Here is a 17,986-nt window from a genome sequence, read left to right on the forward strand (position 1 = left end):
CTCCACTGCCCTTGGCATCTCGGCAGCATTGACCTGCGTGCCTGGGACAGAGGGATGCCTGGGCCCCACGCGGCCTGCTCCCGTCAGCCACGCCACACTGCCCGTCTGACAGAGGCTCCTCCGCAAGGGCCTGCGGAAGAGACGGCTGAGGACCGAGAAGGGGCCACTTGCGGGGAGCGACAGAGAAGGGTCGAGGTGACTAGAACCCAGCAGCCGGACTGGTGTCAGGTCGGGAAGCTGGGGCCCGCAGAGCAGGACTGAGCGCCCTCCGGGGAGGGTGCTGGCACAGCTGGTTCCAGGAAGCAGGAAGAAAGCCTGAAGAACAGACCAACCGAGTAGAGCTGCACGGCCTGGCTGGGAGGTAGAGCGGCCGCCAGGCGATGCTGCCAGCCTCATGGTCCCTCCAGCACCCACTCACTGACAGAGCCCAGTGGGGACGGGGTGCAGAGGCCCCACCCCAACGGCACCACAGACGACCCAGGGCCTGGGGCTGGGCAGTGACCAGGGATTCCACTTGAGAGAGGTCCCTGCCGCTTGCATACATCAACCTGACCCAAGTGCCTGTGCCCGATGTTTGCAGTGTGGGTGTGTCTGGAGAGCAGGGGACCCTGGCGGGAAGGAGGCTGCGGAACAGGCAAGGAGGCACACTGGCCGCAGACAGGTCCAGGTCCAAACCCTGCTCCGTTACCTGTCCAAGAACTTCTAGCACGTGCCCTAAGTGTATCTGTAACATTAACAAGCAAAATTTCTCATGATTCCAAGTTTCTTGTCAGAGCAAAACCAAATCAAACATCTAAAGGCTGAGTGAGGGTGGTGAGGCTCGACCGTTACCTTTGGGAGCAAAAGAGAAAGAAAAGAAACCAAGCTGACACGGGCCATCTATGGAAATCAGAGGTGGCCACAACTGGGACTACGGGTTCTGAGGCATCACAGATATCATCCACGCCCCCCACTTGCCTCAGAAGCAAAGAAAGTCAGAAAGAAGTTTCATGGACTTCCCTGGTGGCGCAGTGGTTAAGAATTCGCCTGCCAATGCAGGGGACATGGGTTCGAGCCCTGGCCCGGGAAGATCCCACATGCCACGGAGCAACTAAGCCCGCGCGCCACAACTACTAAGCCTGTGCTCTAGAGCCCGCGAGCCACAACGACTGACCCCACGTGCCTAGAGCCTGTGCTCTGCAGAAAGAGGAGCCACTGCAACGAGAAGCCCGTGCACCGCAACGGAGATAAATAAATAAATTTATAGAAAGATAGGAAAGAAGGAAAGAAAGGAAGAAAGAAAGAAAGGAAGGAAGGAAGGAAGAAAGGAAAGAAAGGAAGGAAGAAGGGAAGAAAGGAAGAAAGGAAAGAAAGAAAGGAAGGGAAAGGAAGGAAGGAAGGAAGGAAGGAAGGAAGAAAGGAAAGAAAGGAAGGAAGAAGGGAAGAAAGGAAGAAAGGAAAGAAAGAAAGGAAGGGGAAGGAAGGAAGGAAGGAAGGAAGAAAAGAAGTTTCAAAACCAAGCCTCCTTCCGGCTCACAGCACTCTACCTGGAGGGGTCATGGGTGCGGGGCTTGGGCCGCCGGCTGGGGGCTTGCTTCCCAGGGCGTTCAGGGCCCCCGCCTGAGACACTGTCTGCATCACCACGGGGCCTGGAGGTCGCAGGTAGGACTGCCCGGGCGCGGACACAATCTGGAGGACGCTGCCTGCAATCACACATGCATGGGGGTCAGTCACGAGCCAAGTGTGCCTTCAACCCCCAGGCTACACCCACTTCCTAAGGTACAAGAACAAGGCAATAAACCGAAAATCCAAAATCAAATTTCCTGCAATGAGGCGATGCCAAGTTCAGTTACTTGGAGAAAAATGAAACTATTTCATTCACAACGAATGAAAATGCCAAGGATCCAAGTCACTTGGCTTAACGTCAAGAAAAAGCTCCTCTACTCCCTGCGATGCCTGACTGCTTTCCGGTAATGCAGCGAGTACCCGCTCAGCATTTGTCACGTCTGCTCGAGGCCTGAGGCAGTCACGGGTTGGAAGGTCCCAGCTCCCAGATCACATACTGGGTGCGCCTGCCAACCAGACAAGCTGGGTGAAGAAATACCAAAACACTCGGTTTTTTTAGCCCAAATGCTGTGGCTCTATCGCCACTGTTGCAGGAGCCTGTCATTTCAACCTCTCTGTGATTAAGTCTCCTGGCATCTTTTGCTCCGGAATCGTCCTCTACAAAAACTAGAGTTCACCAGAAATTTTAAGAGATGACCTCGCCCCTTTGGTCAAAAAACCAGAGAAATATGGAATGAAACCAATGAACCCGTTTCTTTGTGGCGCGTTTTTGGGGGCCTCTGCTCTGCTGAGGTGCGTGTCCCCAGCGTCCACACAGAGCACCCCAGACCTGGCTGACAACTGAACCTTCCGCCCCGATGAGAGCCGTGAACGACGACGCGTCGGGGGAGGCTGCCTGGGGAGGTGGCCGGATCCCCCCTCTGGGTCCTACCCTCCAGCTGAGTCGCTGAGGGTTAACATGAACTAAAGTGCATCCCCTCGTTTCCTCCGAGAAGCAGTTACTACACGAACACCGTGCTCTCAGCCACAGGCCTGGGAGGGCTTTGGTCTGGAAGTTTTAAAACCTGTACATAAAAGAAAATAATTTCTCCTGCATAAATCGCTGGGCCTTTGCCACTTTTAGGACAATTCACCTCACAATGAAATCTGAAAGGAGTAAATATTTCTATTTTGATTTTTAAAATAGGAAACTTTACTCAAAGGGCAGATTTTATTTAGAAACGACTATCCTCTATTTAACGTGTGTCAGGGTCCAGGCCACCAGGTGATGTACCCGCTATCTCCCAAGTCCTCTGAACGCCAACGAGGTGAGACTCATTAAGGCCATTTACAGGTGAAGCACCTGTGCTTAAGGGGGCCAAAGTCACAGCTGCAGTGGGGAGCTGCCGGGACGCCCCGGCTTAAAGCCTTCGTGGGTCACCGCCCGTCAGCGAACCCTACCTTGGAGCTGCAGGGGCTGGCCGGCTGTCAGCTGCCGCAGCTGGCTATGCGACAAGGTGAACTTGTTGCCCTGGAACTGAAGCGTCACGGGGCTCTCCGGCTGGGCGACTCGGCTCGGCGGGCCCGCGAGGGAAGCCAGCTGGGCTATTTTGACCACCTCCCCACCTGCGGAGACGCAGAGGAGACGAGAAAGAAAACTCTTGGGAAGAGTTTTCGATTGCTATACTGACGATCACTTGTCACAGAGAATGATCGTCTGTAGCAAACTGAAGTGTCACAGAAACATTTATTGGGTATTTCTAACACTTTCAGAAAATATTTTAATAGAAAAAAAAACAATTAAAATTAACACCAGATTTTAATGGTTAACTTCATCATAACTGGTAGAAATTTTAGAGTATCAGATATTAATATAATTAACCAAGCCCTTAAGGAACATTTTGCTTTTCTTTCCAGGCGATAAAAAAGTAGCAAACATCAGAAGTAGCGGAAATGTATTGGTCATACACTTTGAAACTCTCGTATCAACCTCTCAACTTCAGAATCCTTTCAGAATGTGAGAAAGTACATGTCTGATTTAGCTCACAGAGTTAAACAGGATTTTATCACTACAGATATAAAATAGAGAACTAGCTTCAATTATACTCATAACCTTTTCAAAATGTGGGAATGTATTTAAGTACATAAATACATCACACTTTATGATACAGTGTTTCACACTAATTTGAACTAGATCGTAGGATTCAGTCTATAATTTTAACTGTGAAAAAATGGAAGATTTAACACTGCTTAAAGCATTTTTTTTTCTTAAAAACAGAACTCAGATGGAGTCATATGCACCTCACTCAAAAAGGTACCACCTTCAAACTGTAATTCAGTAATAGCTTTAAAGGCTTTTTTTTTTTTTAAAACCCAATGGTTGATATTTGAGTCTAGATGTTCCTCCCATGAAAATTCAGGCCAGAATTAGTAGTGATGCTATAAAGAGAATAGTTAGCAAAAGACGAGGAAAACATCCAAGGATATCTTGCCCACAGAAACCATAAACAGGAAGGGAAAACGGAAAAAGAGATGCAGAGATCTGTGCACAGAACTACGACTCTCCCACAAGCCCTCCTCAGTCCAGAAGTGGAGGCATGAAAGGCGGCCTGACCCTGCGCCCCCCAAGCACGGCTCCTGGGTACACCCCCGGGACTCCTACCCCTGGCCCAAAAGAAAGAAAAAGCGCAATGTATGCAAGGGCTGTCCTCCCCTGGGCAATGAACCAGGATAAGTGCTTCGCATCTGCTGGCACGGAAGACAGGCTCATCACAAGAGAAAACCAGCCTGAACCCGGTGTCTCCTCATGACACTACTTCTCTCTCTCTCCTGTCTCTCCAGAGAGGCCTCAACACAACTTGTGGCAACCGATAAAGTGCTCCAGGTGGCATGTGAGAAAAGGTGTGGCCCAGGACAGTTTCCATCAGGGTACTTCCAACAGCAGGGTGGACAGAGGTAGTACCCTAATCGCGCTGGTCACAATAAAAAGTTCTATTTAAAAAATGTAAGAAGGTTGCGATGTTTCAGTGAGTTATTACAAAATGTCTCACTTGAGCAATAGTCATTCCAGATTTAAATTTGGTAATAAGCAAGAGACTAAAAGGAAGTCGAAGCCTAGTTCACAAGGCTTTCGTTTTATTGCCCTTTGCTCTCCGAGGGGCCCTGGAGGCTGGCGGGACAAACCCGTGGCTCACAGAGGAGAAGTACCATCCTCGGCCACCGGGCCGAGCACGAGCACGGGGGAGAAGCAGAGCTGACGGACGGGATCAGAAGGAAGGACAGAGAAAGGCCCTGAGCGGAGCCCTCCCTCTGCAGATTTAGGGCTGGAAAGGACAGCGTGGCGAAAGGCAGCACCGGACACGGGGTCGGGGAGACAAAGGGAGTGGACAGCAAGGCCCTTCACACGCCGCTCGTGTGAACGCAATGTCCTTGTACAAAGAGGTGGCAGACCCAGGAGAGGCGAAGCCACTTACTAGGCAGGCGCGCCTGGGCCTGCGAGGTGAGCACCAGCCCCTGAGGCAGCGCGCTCTGCCCGGCCGGGTGCGAGGGGGCCTGGGGCTGGGGCTGGGGCGGGCCCGGGGTGGAGGCCGGGGCAGTGGTTTGAGCCCGCAGTTTCACAGGATGGGCTGGGCTAGGTGCTGTGCTGAAGGTCGAGGCGGGCTGGTGTCTCGGAGCACCGGTGGAGGCCTGAGAGGTCTGAAACGGGGTTGCTGGCGCTGCAATCGATAAGGTTGGTTTGTGCAAAGCTGTTAGAGGTTCTTCAGAAAATGCAGTATTAAACCCGAATTTTAAAGAAATAAAACAAACATTACTTCATACCGCCTCTCAAAGGAGACGCCCTCTCTAAAAAGGGGGTGGGTGGTCTACAGGATGAGAGAAATCTAATTTTTTATCCGTCGTTAACTATTGATATTTTCACTTCGAGTCCACCAGTCCACGACACGGTGCATTTCTGGAGTAAACGGGAGTGTCACAAGCCGGCCCCTTCGGGCATGTCCGTGAGAACCACATCTTAACCACGCACGGAGGTCAGGCAGCGCTGGCGTCCCCAGCTGCACGAAGAGCTCTTGCAACAAGCAGCTCTGGCATTTATGAAGATCTCAGAAAAACACAGGGGACTTGACATTGAGGACCCCGTGGATTAGGGTTAGAAGACAATTTTTATTACCTTTTCTGCCATTTAACCCTATCCTTCTTCAAGTAACAATCAGGTTACATTGAAGCGGTGGCACAGAACACAAAAGCAGACTTCCTCAGAAGTTTCATAAATGACTTCGACACGCGTTTCCCGACATAAAAGAGAACGTTTCTGCCGAGGTACATCTTCCCCATCACATCAACAGTAACTCGACTAAGAAGGGGCTATCTTATACAGTTCAAAGACATAAAAAAAAAGCGTAAAACTCACGTGAGAACTACACATGGTCTCCTGGGCAGAGCCAGGGTGCACGGTCCCACTCCCGCTAGAGGAGTGGTCACACGTCCCCATGGGGCCAGGGAAGCACGAAGAACTTCTTCCACAAAAACCCTCTGCGGTGCCGAGCACACCCCCACGAGAGGCATACCTTTTGCATCCGGATTTGCAGAGAACGTGGCGATGGGCGGCCGTCCTCGAACGTGGCCCTGCGGCGTGGCAGTGGCTGTGGGCGTGGCCGTCCGGGGCGGGTGTGTGCTGGGGAAAGCCACGGTGCGGCCCTCGGGCTTCTGGCCGTACTGCACGGGCTGAAACAACCTGGACGCCCGAGCGCGGGCAGGAAGACACGAGCACTGCTGAGACGCGGCAGGCATGGCCTCTTGGACGGGCCCCGGGGATACAGGGCTGCCCCGCGGGCAGTGGGGTTCCCACACCCTGGGTGCAGTTTAAAGAGGGGTGGGGGGATTTCTAAATGCTGTGCTAAGAAGCAGCGCTCACCAGGGACGCTGAGGGAGGTGCTTAGTACCTAAAAATGGTACGTCTACCCCAACGCTTGGGCGATGCAGTGGTGAATGTGATTAAGTTCCCGTGAACGTGGACTAGAAAAACTGCTTCTAACACGTAAAGTCCATTCTACTACTCTTCTGAGTAAGAGTAAAGTGGGGTGAAAAGTCAACTTGCACAACTAGGTAACAAGGCAGTACAGGAAATGGAGAGAATCAGCAGAAATGGTAAAGGCACCCCACAGGCACCAGTGGGTAAAACTGTGAAGGGGGATCCACACCATGGCTGCTTCGTCCGATTTTATCACAAGCAACATGCTCCTCCTATTTCTTTAACCTGGAAAACCATGATGGCAGGACTTCTATACCAAAACCCCCGTGCCATGCGCAGCCAGCAGCCAGCAGAAAGCCACCAGACGAGGCCGGGCCAGCCCCGAGGACTGTGGCTTCGTTGCCCTGGCTACGTGTTTAACTGAGGGCTGCAGGCTCCTGTGAGTGTGGGCCAGGCAGCCGAGGCGAGGGTGGTCGGATCCAAGTCGCCAGGGAGGTCACACAGAGAAAAGGCAACAGAAATGGCTGCCATCTGCAGAGCTGGCCCATTTCTCTCGAGAACACCTGTCTGCTTTTCCTTTGTTTTTAGCTGGAGCACAGAGTTGTGCACAAATCCGGCTGCACGGGTGTGGCCTGTCTTGAATCACGTGTTTCGAGTTCCTCCATCTGCGCGCACCGCTCCTCCCAGTCTTGTGGCACCTGTATCATGTCCCTGGAGGCCCTTGATGCTGCAGTCAGGGGTGGAGCCTCTGCCAGACCTCAGGGCCCCAAGCCCGCCCCCCCGCAGTGCCCCCCTGCCCTGACGGTTGCCACCATACCCGCACCAGGTCAGAGGCAGCCTGGCCACCCCGCCCCTGACCACCTCCCCAGGCAGAGCCCTCCCAAAGGCCAACGCTTCTTCAAGATGATGAAAAGAGCCTCTCCTACGCCCTGCACACCCCTACTGCTTATCCCAGCATCCAAGGACATCTGGGTCATTTCCAGGAGAAGCAGATAGCCAGATTAGATGACTAGCCTTTCTTTTCACAGGCTGTAGTCCCAGTTCTCGTGTGGAGCTCCAACCTGGTGGTCCCAGGTCTGCCCGAGAGGCTGCGGGGCCGGGGTCCCTTTCAGCAGGAGAAGAGGGGATGCCACCCAGACCCCACGACACACAACCAGCCAGGACCCAGCCAGAGCCGGCTGGTGAGCAGGAAGTGACGCTCCACACCACACCACACACCTGCTGGGCTTCAGTCTGACGGCCGCTGGCCTGCCCGATGGTGGCGGCGCGGTGAACAGCTCCTCGAAGAGTTTCCGCGTCACCTTCTTCTTACCCAGCAGTTCTGACTCGTGGCGAGTCATTTTATTTTCTAAGCCAATAAGATCAAATATAGAAAGGTCGGTTTCCTAAGGAGAAAAAGAAAACAATTTTGCTACAGGAGGCAGGAAGAAAACAGCTGACTAGGAATCCAGGTCGATTCCAAACCGGGAAGGCCAGGCCCCGAGCAGCTGTATTGCTGAGAGGCACCCGCCGGACCTCGGTGTGCTCAGTTCCCCAACTTAAAGAAAGGTGGGAGTGATGGCACGTGGTCATCCCGAGTGGCAGTGGGAAAGGAGAGGGTGGCACTTAAGAGACAGACTAGACTCAGCAGAGAGGGACGAGCCTGGAAAACGCTCGTCTAAACGGACGGAGATGCTCGGCCTCGTTGGGGAGGCTGAGGGAGAGACCCTAGCGTGCTGGTGCAGGTGCAGCGGGCGTGTGGCACATCGCTATGTCCGGAGCCCTGGGGATGTTCACTCCACCTGTGCTTCTCTCAGACGTTCTCACCCCCACCAGGATGGCGGGAATCAAAGAGGATGGACAGCAGGTGTGGGCAAGGATGTGGAGACGTGAATGCCCCCACCCCCTCACACCCTGGTGGGGATGGGAAACCTGGCAGCCACCATGCAAGGCAGTTGATCAAAAGGTTAAACATGGACTCTACACGTGACCCTGCAACTCCTCGCCCGTCAGACATGTGCCCAAGAGGAGCCCCACAAGAAGGGAGCCCCACGCCCACGCAAAACTTGCACATGAATGTGCACTCACAGTGGCCACAAAGTGGAAACCACCCAAGTGCCCATCAGCTCGTGGACGGATGAACATACTGCAGTCCATCCAGACAATGGAGGAAGGAGATTCTGACACAGGCTGCAACGTGGATGAACTCTGAAAATATTATGCTCAAGTGAAGTGAGCCATTGATATAAAGTATCTGGACCTGGTGAATCCACAGAGACAGATGCAGGTGAGTGGCTGCCAGGGCTGGGAAGGGGAGGGGGAGTGGGAATGACAGTGCGTGTGCATTTTCTCCTTGGGGTGATGAAATGTTCTAGTGTTAGTGGTGATGGCTGTTACACAACTCTGTAAATATACTCAAACCAACGAACTGTATGCTTCAGAACAGTGAGTTTTACGATAACGAGCTACCTCAATAAAACTGTTTTTCAAATGAAAACACAACATAAAAACTACTATCCATGAAACACCCCCCCGCCCCCCTGGTATCTTGAGGTAGCCTGCTTCTGACGCAACTTCATCCTCCATGGCTCCATTTTTCTTTAACTCAACGAAAAACTCATCCCTACCTAAAAGTAATACTATAAATCAACTACACTCCAATAAAAGAGTAGTAGGCATAGTGGTAGGAATCACATTCATCATGTAACTCACCACATACTACTGCTTACCAACCAGGCCCTTCCTCAGACCATCACGTACATTAACTGACCGACTCCTCACGACTTGCCGGTGTGGTGAGGAAACCGAGGCAGACTGACCACCCGAGGCCGCACTCCTCGTGGGGCAGAGCCGGGACGTGAGCCCCTGCAATCTGGCCCCAGGGCCCCTGTCCTGTCCACACCCCGAACCTGCACAAGCCTGTCGAAGCCACAGAGCTGGTTCCTGTTTCTCCACATTTGTGAGACCTCGGCCCCTGGTCCTCTGGGGTAGAGACAGCCGAGGGGAACTCAGGCACCAGCCTGCCAGCGGCCGGCTGGCCTGGGCAAGCTCTCGGCCTCCTGCGTGGAAGCCAGAGCAGGAACGACGGCCCTTGAGGGCTCGGCCCTGCCCTGCTGAGAGCCACGAGCCCAGCACACTTGCGCTCAGAATCACCCAACCTAACCCAATCTCTTTTGTTTTAAAAATTTTGGTTCTGGAAAAACTTTCCAAAATTACCCCAAAATTCAAACACAGAAAGGTATACGACTTTCTTTTTTTGGTCAAAAAATAACCGAGTTTCCCCACCTAGGGACAGTTACTAACATTTTAACAGAAAGGCCCCCGCAGGCCTCAGACCACGCGCGCGCGTGTGAGGACACCCCCGCGGTCCCGCAGTTCCGAGCCCTGCTCTCCTCCACACGCTCTGCCATTTCTCAGGGGCCAACGGTCAGGCGAGGAAAACCCTCCCTGCTCCTTCACACTGTGGGCTCACCCCTCGGGGCCCATTCCAAAGCGGGTTCTAGGTCGAGGGGAAGGCCCATCACGCCGCCACTCGATGCTGCCCAGCATCAGGCGATGGCGAAACGCAGGACGCAAGTTAGTGGAGACCGACATTCCGGAAGCACCCAGAACAGACCTCAGGCAGAGCCGCCCGCACCCTCTGCGTACCTTCCAGAAGTCTCGGTCAAGCGCCTTCAGGATGAGCGAGGCCGAGCGGCACTGCAGCGGCCCCGCCGTGTAGGAGGACTCCGGGAGCCGGGGCGCCACCAGCCCGGGGTGGTTGCAGATCCGCTGCAGCCGCAGCAGGATGCTCAGCACGTCCACAAAGCGCCCGCTCTTCAGAGCTTCCTGCGTCCTGTGCGTGGGGAGAGACACAAGCACTGCCTTGGCTGCGAGCACGTGCCGGCCGGGCTCCACAGACACGCAGTCGGCGTGCTCTCCCCAGACCTGGCTCGCACGGCAACGACATCCGGACCCACCTCTGTGCGGTGAGGGTTCTCAGACTCGCTCACCACCCCCGTGACACAGAATGGGCAGCCGGAGAGCCAGGGCGCGCGGCAGACGGGAACAGCCCTCCTTGCCTCCCGCGACAGGGATGACGCCATTCTCCACGGCAGCCATGACGGGCGCCGGCAGGCAGTGGCGGGGTGAGAACACCCGGCCTGGGGGAGAAGGCCCTCGAGGGGCAGGGGTAGGAGTGACTGGACGGGGTGGTCCGGCGAAGGAGGAGACCCACAGGCCTGACACCGCACCGGCGCCACGGGGGCCACAGTGCGGGGACTGCATGGAGGCCAGCTGAGACCTCCAGGCTGGGGGCCCCCAAGGGCGGCCGCAGAGCACAGCGCACCCAGCGGGCGAGGCAGGAAGGAGCCGTGGAGCGGGGCGGGCAGGGACTCGCGAGCAGAGGGGGAGCAGAGGGGGAGCAGAGGGGACGGCAGGACGGGAGGACGGCCTGGACGGTGGAGCACAGCGTCCTGAGTCAGGCAAGCCTAGCGGAGAGGCACGTCTGGGGAAGCCAGTCCCGCACACATGGGATCTGCGGTGCCTGGGGACAGCTCAAGCCGCCACAGGAGGACGCGGTCAGCCCGGCGGCCCAGGCAGCTCCCGCCAGGACGGAGCGCGTGGGCGCAGGGGTGGAGCGGGGTGGGGTCGGGGACGTGGACGGCGCACAGGCGGTGCCAGAGAGCAGAAGGGGAGAGGGGAGGGCGGCCGTTCAGAGGCCAGCGATATGTGTCCGGATGAGACAGGAGAGAAAACACAAGACCAAGAAAACTGCACATGGAGGCTCCTGAGGGCTGAGCTCAGAGCTGCCGGAAGGGCTATAACAGAAACCAGGAGGAGGTGGCACCACCACAGGCGGGCCCGCAGGGCTCTCTGGGAAGGCGGTAGAAACGTGTGACACGGTCGCCACGCAGAGGGCAGGAAGGCGCTGACCGGGAGCGACGTTCAGAGCCCGTCCAAGGACCCCGAGGCCATCGCATCAACACGCACCGAGGCGTGCGGGGCACGCCCGGGAGCCGCCGTGGGGTCAGCACAGGCCTGCTCATGGCCCCCCTTGACTTGACCAACAGGCCCGAGAGAAAGAGGTGCAGGGACCTAAGACAGGGAATCTCCCCGCCGCTCCATCGGGATCTTGCGGCACAGGACAACCTAGGCTCTGCTGGCCCAGTGCTTCCCGGATGCAGGGGCCTCTCCTATGAGCACACAGAGAGCATCCCACACTCGACAAGCGGGACCAAGGTCGTCACTGCCAAGCGCAACTGAAGCGACGTCCCACGGCACGCCACCAAAGAGCGACACGGCAGGCGTCCCGAGGACGCCGGGGCTCTGTCTGTCTGGTGAAGGGATGCCTGCTGGTCCAGGACCCGCCCTCTGCGCACGCTGCGATTCTCTCCGGATCAGCACGGGCTGAGACAGCTGACCGCCAGCAGGCGCCAGCCGTGCCGCGGGCTGTCTGCTCCCAGTGTCCCGGAAGCAGGAGCTGTCACTGCACGTGTTGTCAGGGGTGGGGTCTCCACAGCTCCTATGCCTGACTGAGATGGTCAACGGCCTGCCGCAGCATGACGCTGGTTGCCAAGGACTGGCTACTTACACTCCGTCCTAAAGCTGTCTAAAAAGAAGCCTATGACACAAGCAGGCATTAACAGCAAAACCCTCTCCTGCACACCTGCTGCCGTGGACGCTATCCGGACCACGTTACGCACTTAAGCACACAACGCTCGCGACCAACGACAAAGAGCCAAACAGGTCACGGGAAGGATCATGGACAGGATGGGGCCCCACCCTTCTAGGGTCCATACAGAGGTGCCCGTGGCCACCCGGTGTGGCCCTGGAGCGCCATCTGCGCCTGACCACACGGCACACGGGCCTCGGTCTCACATCCTACACGCGGCTGTGAACGGACGAGCCACTCAGTCAGCACGGCCTCCTGCGTGAACCTCCAGTGCGGTGCGGCACCGAGCGGCTTGCGACGCTGTACTCCTCCTGGGCCGGCTCTGGGCATGGCCTCTGATGGGACCAGGGAGGGGCAGCCTGCCAGCCTGAGAGGAGCGGAGCTGCCAGGGCCGGGCGTGAGCATGGCCTCCAGCTGCAGAGGCCCACCGCCGAGGAGGAGCCTTCTGGAAGGCCAGAGGGGCCCGCTCTTCCCCAGGAAGGTGGCCAGGAGTGCGCAGCCCTGAGCTCACCCCGGCTGCAGGATGACGTCCTCGTACAAGGCCTTCTGTCGATTGGAGAGGCGGCACTTCAGGACGTGCTCGTATTTCTTCGTTAGCTGCTTCTCCACATCTCTCTTAGTTCTCCGCAAAATAAAGGGCTGTGTCACCTGAAAAAAGAAAGCTCTCCTTTGCTAAAATGAATTCGTGGCCCATGCACGCTAAGCCGGGGGTGCTCGTCAAGCAGGGACCCGCAGCGGCGGCCGCATACCCGGTGCAGCCGGATGACCACTTTGTGGTAGTAGTCCTGATTCTCCTCGCTGGGGGCTTTCAGGGGCAAGTGCAGGTACGGCCTGGAGATGCCCGGGATGAGGAAGTGCACCATGGTCCACAGTTCCAGGAAGGTGTTGTGCAGCGGGGCATCGATGAGCAGCAGTCGCTGCTGGCTGAACACACAACGGGAGACGACACCTGAAACGTCAAGCTGGGCGCAGAGCCTGTCTCGGGAGACATTCAAGGAAAGGGACAACGATCCTCGGGAGCTAACACACACACAGACACACACACACAGACACACACACACACACAGACACACACACAGACACACACACAGAGACACAGACACACACACACGCACGCACACACACAGAGACACACACACAGACACAGACACACACAGACACACGCACACACACAGAGACACACACAGACACAGACACACACACAGACACACGCACACACACACACACACACACAGACACACACACACACACACACGTCTTGAGGAACGGACTGAATTAAATGAGCGCCTTCAGTGAGGGGAGCCCTTGAAGCTGAAAGGCCATTCTGGGAGCCTGCAGTTTCCTACAGTCCCTCCAAAGAACCTTTACATCAACAATACCCAGCACACAGCACGCGGAGAGGGGTGGCCAGACCTCTGCAGGGTGAACACGGCCTCCCAGTGCCTCTCGGTCATGCCCTTCACACGCTGCATCTCGTCGATGACCAGGCACTTCCAGCGCACCCGTGTGAAGGACGCGTAGCCCTTGAAGAACTGCTTGTAGGACGTGATGCAGACGTTGATGCGGTTGGGCTCTGTCCACCCCTGCAGCACAAAAGCCAGGCCTCACTGTCCGTGCAGGAACAAGCGGCCTGGAGAGGACTTCCGTGCGCGCTCACTGCCCACCTAACCTGCCCCACCGCCGTCACCCCTCCTTTTCCTTGGTCACCTGCTCTCTCATCACACGGAAACAGCTGTTTATGTTTTTATGATCTTTTTCTTTAGGAGGCTGAGCACGTGTGTGGACAAATTACGAAACTGCCTTGCAGGCATTAACAGCATCCAGAAGTGGGGCTCGCTTTCATAGTCTATCATCTTAGCGATGGAACACGTATTCAGAAGATGACAGGAAATGTGAGCAGCTATGCTGCAGCTGACTACATTCCAAGATATTAAAAAGCAAATTAATTACCAGAGAGTTAAAAAAAAAGAGAGGGAGGAAAAAAGAAAAGACCACTCGAAGTACCCGCTTTTTAAGTAAATATTACTCAACACAGTAGAGTCTAACCATAAGCCAAAATGTCCTCTCCGATGAAAACCTGTGACCTGTAACATACTTCTACCTAGAATCTAGTGCTAGGAACTACTGGGCAGAAAACAGAAAAGTAAGAGTCCACATTTATTTCAGAAGCTCATCTGTTTGTCACAAATATTCCTAATAAACACATCCATGGGAATTATTTTACGGATCTGTAATTCAGAACTCAGGATGCATCACACTTTCTTATTTCTGCCTGTGATAACCAACAGGTCTACAGTTTAATAAAAGGATGACAGCACCTCCAGAGACCATCCGAGCTCTGGGGGAAGCTCCCTCGCTTCCTGGGAGGTGAACACAAGCCCTGCATGGAATGGCGGTTTCCTGAGTGTAGTCTATGCTTCAAGGGGGCTCTAAGCCCAGACAACTAGAAGGTCTCGTATCTCATAAACGAGTGATTGACAGTAATTACACTAACAAGCAGGTGTGGACACTTTGAAATGTGTCTTCTATAGAAAGTAAGATGTTTTCTGTTTAGTTCTATTTCAAGTTTAAACTAACATACCTGTCTCTTTGCCTTGAGTTCTCTATGGCTGCCAACATACAAGAGCGTTTTGAGCCCCGGACACCAGCGCTTCAGTTCGAGCTCCCACTTGAGGATGTTACAGCTCCTCACAACGACAAGATGAGGGCCCCAGTTGCCTACACAGGAGACATACAAATGCCCTCTGTAACAAAAACCATCTGTCTGGGGCAGGTCCCCGGCGCTGTGCCCGGTCAGCAGGTGTGCGTGAGGCCAGGGTGCGACTAGAGCAGACATCACTGGGACGCGGGGGGTCCCTGCCCGCCCTACAGCGCAGCCGCCACCGTCAGGACGGGCCGCTGCCCGGCTCCCAGGGCCAAGGCAGGACGCACTCAACAGAGAGGAACTGAGTGAGTGAGCAGCCAGTAAAATGAGAGCGGATTCAAACATGACCCCTTAATGTAAGCAGGGGAAGGACTCCCATCTACAGTGAACAATGCTCAGAAAGGAAGACCCTCAGCCTCGAGCCCCGCGGCCGGCACGGCCCGCTGGCAGCCCCATGCTACAGGCGCTGGTCCAACACTCACACTCGTCACGGTCCCCAGCCGCCAGTCCGAACACACCCAAACCCATCCCAACCCAGCCCAAAGCACACGGTTTCAACTGCATTCTTTGGAAAACTAAGCGTTTCTTAAATTTCTGGGCAATACACACACAAATGTCAACTTCTGTGCTACAAATAAACATAAACCAAGTTAAAAGTCAGAAATGGCAGGCTGGAAAAAAATATCTGTAACGCACACATCTAGAGCCATTACAGCTCATGAGCGAAGGGTCATTACTACTGATCCTTGAAAAGAACCAGCCAAAACGGGAGAAAACATCTGCAAACGATACAGTTGGCAAGCGTGTAACATCCAAAACATACAAACAGCTCATAAAACTCAATATTGAAAAGACAAACACCTCAATCAACAAATGGGCGGAAGACCTAAACAGACTTTGCTCCAAAAGACACAGATGGCTAAGAGGCACATGAAAAGATGCTCAACATCGCTAATTATCAGAGAAACGCAGATCAAAACTACAGCGAGATATCACCTCATACCGCTCAGAACGGCCACCGTCAAAAAGACTACAAGCAGTAAACGCTGCAGAGGGTGTGGAGAGAAGGGAGCCTCCTACGCTGTTGGTGGGAAGGTAAGTTGGTGCAGCCGCTATGGAGAACAGTATGGAGGTTCCTCAAAAACTAAAATGAGAGTTGCCATATGATCCAGCAGTCCCGCCCCTGGGCACATATCCTGAGAAAACTCTAATTAGAAAAGGTACATGCACCCAAGGGTCACAGCAGCACTATTCACAATAGCCAAGACATGGAAACAACCTGAATGTCCATCAACAGAGGAATGGATAAAGAAGATGTGGTGTACACACACACACACACACACAGACACACACACACACAAATACTACTCAGCCATAAAAAAGAATGAAATAATGCCATTTGCAGCAACATGGGTGGACCCAGAGATTATCATACTGAGTGAAGTAAGTCAGCGAAAGACAGATATTATGTTAACACTTATATGTGGAATCTAAAAAATAATACAACTGAACCCATTTACAAAACAAAAAACATTCACAGACACAGAAAAAAAAATAACAACTTATGGTTACCAAAGGGAAATTAGGAGTATGGGATTAACATACAAACTACTATACATAAAATCGATAAGCAGGGCTTCCCTGGTGGCACAGTGGTTGAGAGTCTGCCTGCCAATGCAGGGGACGCGGGTTCGAGCCCTGGTCTGGGAGGATCCTACATGCCGCAGAGAAACTAAGCCCATGCGCCACAGCTGCCGGGTCTGTGCTCTAGAGCCCGCGAGCCACAACTACTGAAGCCTGCACGCCTGGAGCCCATGCTCTGCAACGCGAGAGGCCACTGCGATGAGAGGCCTGCGCACCGCGGCAATGAGTGGCCCTCGCTCACCGCAACTAGAGAAAAGCCCGCATGCGGCAATGAAGACCCAACGCAGCCAAAAATAAATTTAAGAAAAAAAAAAATCGACAAGCAGTAAGGATTTACTATAGCACAGGGAACTATATTCAATATCTTGTAATAACCTATAATGGAAAATAACCTGAAAATATATATATATATAACACTGAATCACTTTGCTGTACACCTGGAACTAACACAATAATATAAGTCAACTATACTTCAATTAGAATAAAACCACCTAAGAGGAAAACGAACAAGGAAGTGAACAGAAATTCTACAAAGGATGGGACTTCCCTAGCGGTCCAGTGGTCAGGACTCCGTGCCTCCACTGCGGAGGGCCTGGGTTCGATCCCTGGTCAGGGAACCAAGATCCCACAAGCTGCGCAGTGCAGCCAAAAAAAAAGAAAAAAGAAAAAGAAAAAAGAAATTTCACAAAGGGAAACATACAAGCAGACGATACACTCTCTGAAGGGCATGACCTCGTGAGTAGGGAAATGTAAATCAACCCCAGGTGCCTTCCCCCTCCAGTGAAAAGCAAGTTTGTTTGTTTGTTTCACTAGCATTTAGCACATGTTCCATTTCTGGAGAGGAGGGACAAGTGTCTATATATGTGTTTGTGAGCATGTCTGTTGACACTTGGGCGAAGCAAGGCAGGACACACAGCAGACTGCCCCGAGGGGTCACCACTGGGGATGGAAGCAGGTGGACAGCTACAGACCGTTGGCTGTTTTACTTTAGAAAGAAAAAAGTGGTGAGTTTGTGAGGGATTCCAACTGTGAACTTACCAGAACCCCCTCGCTCAGAGTCTCTTGGAGTGAGCCCTCTGCTCTTGAGGAACCGGTGAACTCCAGCTTTACGGTCCCACAGTGAGGAGGAGGCCAAGGACACTTGGCTCCAGGGGGCGGGGGCAGGCAGGGGAGCCAGGTCCCAGGCAGGCCCCACTCGGCCTGTCCTGTGCGGAAGCGGAGTGGGCGGCACACGCCTGCCCGCTCTCCCTTCAGGCCCCCCAGGACCTGCCAGGCCCCCGCCTCTCCCCCAGGGCGGCAAGCTTCCCAACAGCTGGCCCTCTGAGTCTGTTCCCAGCACCAAGGAGGTCCAGTGACCCCTCCGACACCCGCACTAACACAGACCTCTAACCAGGAAGAGCCAGAGCCCGCGCAGCCTGCAAGGCCCTCACCTGGCCGGCCGGCGGCCTTCCTGGCTCTGCACCCTCTGGCCTCCGCACCAGCCTCAGCACTGTCCCGTAGACACAACGGCAACCCCTTCCGCCTCTGCGCCCGCCACCCCATGTTCCCAAGCCCCCCGATCCTGGTGGCCACG

At 54.5% G+C, this 17,986-nt stretch overlaps 1 protein-coding gene across 9 annotated transcripts in view; it reads right to left on the reverse strand.

Moving 5' to 3' along the window:
• The window catches only part of EP400 (E1A binding protein p400), a 110,827-nt gene that overhangs the window by 40,219 nt on the left and 52,622 nt on the right, over positions 1 to 17,986 (reverse strand). For 7 of the 9 annotated variants that reach the window (XR_009521660.1, XM_060027840.1, XM_060027839.1 and 4 more), the window contains 10 exons: positions 14,707 to 14,843; positions 13,539 to 13,708; positions 12,875 to 13,049; positions 12,637 to 12,773; positions 10,121 to 10,307; positions 7,712 to 7,878; positions 6,090 to 6,256; positions 4,998 to 5,240; positions 2,986 to 3,150; positions 1,527 to 1,682 (listed from right to left, as the gene is read on the reverse strand). Coding sequence is in view for 8 of the 9 variants with exons in the window: in XM_060027840.1 (XP_059883823.1) it covers positions 1,527 to 1,682; positions 2,986 to 3,150; positions 4,998 to 5,240; positions 6,090 to 6,256; positions 7,712 to 7,878; positions 10,121 to 10,307; positions 12,637 to 12,773; positions 12,875 to 13,049; positions 13,539 to 13,708; positions 14,707 to 14,843 (1,704 nt within the window). In the remaining variant the exon portion in view is untranslated. The remainder of the gene's footprint in view (positions 1 to 1,526; positions 1,683 to 2,985; positions 3,151 to 4,997; positions 5,241 to 6,089; positions 6,257 to 7,711; positions 7,879 to 10,120; positions 10,308 to 12,636; positions 12,774 to 12,874; positions 13,050 to 13,538; positions 13,709 to 14,706; positions 14,844 to 17,986) is intronic. The other 2 variants (XM_060027844.1, XM_060027843.1) reach the window with 1 other exon arrangement.

The sequence above is a fragment of the Delphinus delphis genome, chromosome 13 (assembly GCF_949987515.2).
Source record: "Delphinus delphis chromosome 13, mDelDel1.2, whole genome shotgun sequence".
In the NCBI taxonomy this organism is placed as follows: domain Eukaryota; kingdom Metazoa; phylum Chordata; class Mammalia; order Artiodactyla; family Delphinidae; genus Delphinus; species Delphinus delphis.